The sequence below is a fragment of the Arachis ipaensis genome, chromosome B06 (assembly GCF_000816755.2).
Source record: "Arachis ipaensis cultivar K30076 chromosome B06, Araip1.1, whole genome shotgun sequence".
Taxonomy (NCBI): domain Eukaryota; kingdom Viridiplantae; phylum Streptophyta; class Magnoliopsida; order Fabales; family Fabaceae; genus Arachis; species Arachis ipaensis.
The window spans coordinates 14,485,161-14,487,378 of record NC_029790.2 but is presented as its reverse complement, the minus strand read 5'-3'; the positions used below and the strand labels follow the sequence as shown (position 1 = coordinate 14,487,378).

The window sequence follows — 2,218 nt, the reverse complement described above, 5'->3', positions numbered from 1 at the left end:
TAATATAAATTATAACTTATAAAAAAATTTTAGTATTTTTATTTTTACTACTAAAATTTTACTAAATACACTAGAAAAATAAAAAATATATTTTTTATTGAAAAAAAAAATCTTTTCCTAACAAACCCAGACAAGCTGTTAAGCATAATTAATGGAAACCAGGAAATGTCTTGAAATGCCGACATGTCCATGTATAGTCCACAAAGCTATAATTTACGAAGGATGTTGTAATTTACATAAACATATTCTAACAAATAAGAGGATTGTCATTTTTGTGAATAATCAAATAACACATGGTCTAGTCACCAAATAAAAAATAACACATGGTCTATTGACAGTAGTTGCTTACGTTATTAGGGTTTCCGGATGAAGAGCAGAGAATATGCACGTTGCAGCAGTTAAGCCATTTAGGATCAATATTAACCCCTTTTCTTTTTCTCTTTGGATAATTTAGACTCTGAGGTCATGTGCGTATCAGTTCTCCACATGCTTAAAGCATGGTTAATAAAAACGAAAATTAAAGGTGCCCACAAAATAACGATAATACAGGAAATGACATCTTCCCTATAAATATGATCAGTTTATGTTACTCTTCCCTAAACCAGTTCAATCGTGTTAACTTTGCAAACAATAGTACACACCACACAGTGGATCTTCCAAAGACAGAAGAGAGATGATATAGCAACAAAATAATATATTCCTTCAACCTTTGTTTCTTATTCTCGTGCCTTTCATTTGGGAGTAAGGGAAAGAAGAGAACTAACTAGCTAGCTACTGTTACAGTGAACAAAAACCATTCTATTCAGTTCTGCCTATGCACAACTCAAAATTATGAGCAAAATAAACCCAAGCAACTATTTTGCAAAATATCTCATCCTAACACCAGCTTATTGCAGTATGCAGCTTGATCAGAATTAAAATAGAACATGTAGGACTGCAGATTCATTCAGCCATTTGTGAGCACCTTCCAAGCAGTTTAATTTACAACCCCTGATTTTCTTGAAGTCTTTCCACAACACCTGAATAAACAACCAAGCAAAGCATTAGCTAATCAATTTGGAAAAACCTTTTCATAAGGGTTCTGGTATATACTACTTCAAAAAAAATAAGCAGGGCCAATGTATTTTAGTAATTAGTTGTTCAATTGAAAAGGATGAGAAATGTCAAGTTGCTGTTCCCAGTTGCGCAAATAGGGACACACCAGATTCAACATAACCTTACATTATAATTATAATAAATAATAAAACACCAAATCCATATTTTAGATACAAGTTAAGTGAGAAATCCAGTTTAGCCAGAACTAATAGAACTGAAGCTCTGGAAAAAACATGTCCACCCTGAGCCATATTAGACCTTGCAAGATCCAATGGAGTTGAACCAACCAGCTTTTGGACCTATAAAACATCCAAATACCCTAAATTTAGTTGGTTGATCGGTTACACTGAATTCAATTCAAAATGATCTCCAAACCAAAACTTTTTTTTAATCATAACGTGGTGAATTGATTTAAGCAATTAGAAGCATTAACCTCGCTAATAGTTGTGGGCAATGGTTTTCCCTCTTCTTTTAACTTCTCAATCTTCTTCTGTGCTAACTTCGCCCAAGTGAACTTGGCAAGCGTATTCTCAACTTCAACAAGCGTCGAGTTACAATGCTTTGCCGCTTCTTGTTTTTGATCCCTAGTCAGATTCTGAAAATTACCGAAAATAAAATCTAACAAAAACTAAAATTAACAATAACTGAAACAAGATCGATGAGAAGGAGAAAGCGTACGTACCTCTCCGGTAGGATCAAAATTGGCGAGGCATCGAAGGATAGCTTCGTATTTTTCGAAGGCGGTGGTGAAGGTGACTTCGCTGCTTCTTCCAACCACAAACTGCTTAAAGGTGCCGATCCTTCTTGCGTTCTTCATTTCATCCGCAAAGCCTGTTTGTTGAAGGGCAAAACAGACAAATCACCATTAGAATATGAGGAACGAGCTAAGCTAAGATGAGATGAAGAGAAGAGGAGGATCTGACGGAGGAGGGTGAACGATTCGGCGGAGGAGTCGTTTTGCTTGGGGTTTTGGCCTGTAAAGACGTTTTTGACCTTGTCCATCCATGAGGCCTGAAGCTGTGGTGTAGAGAAGATGGAGCGATACTGTGACTTGTGGATTTGGCTAAAGGATGAGCAAAGATAGTTATTGCTCACTCTCACGAGTGCACGCATTGAATCGTTC

At 36.2% G+C, this 2,218-nt stretch overlaps 1 protein-coding gene across 1 annotated transcript; it reads right to left on the bottom strand.

Annotated features, from left to right (window-relative positions):
• Positions 977–2,218, bottom strand: LOC107646478. The gene is made up of 5 exons (XM_016350661.1): positions 2,019–2,218; positions 1,778–1,926; positions 1,529–1,690; positions 1,270–1,394; positions 977–1,019 (listed from the first exon to the last, which is right to left on the bottom strand). The coding sequence occupies exons 1-5, from the start codon at positions 2,206–2,208 to the stop codon at positions 977–979; spliced, it is 669 nt and encodes a 222-aa protein (XP_016206147.1). The 5' UTR covers positions 2,209–2,218.

Bases quoted from the DNA above. Each gene is read 5' to 3' on its own strand.
- LOC107646478 (XM_016350661.1), bottom strand. From the start codon at position 2,208: ATGCGTGCACTCGTGAGAGTGAGCAATAACTATCTTTGCTCATCCTTT. The intron at 1,927-2,018 runs GTCAGATCCTCC...TTCAACAAACAG, and splicing joins CGAATCGTTCACCCTCCTCC to GCTTTGCGGATGAAATGAAG. The intron at 1,395-1,528 runs GTTAATGCTTCT...GATGTTTTATAG, and splicing joins TGCCCACAACTATTAGCGAG to GTCCAAAAGCTGGTTGGTTC.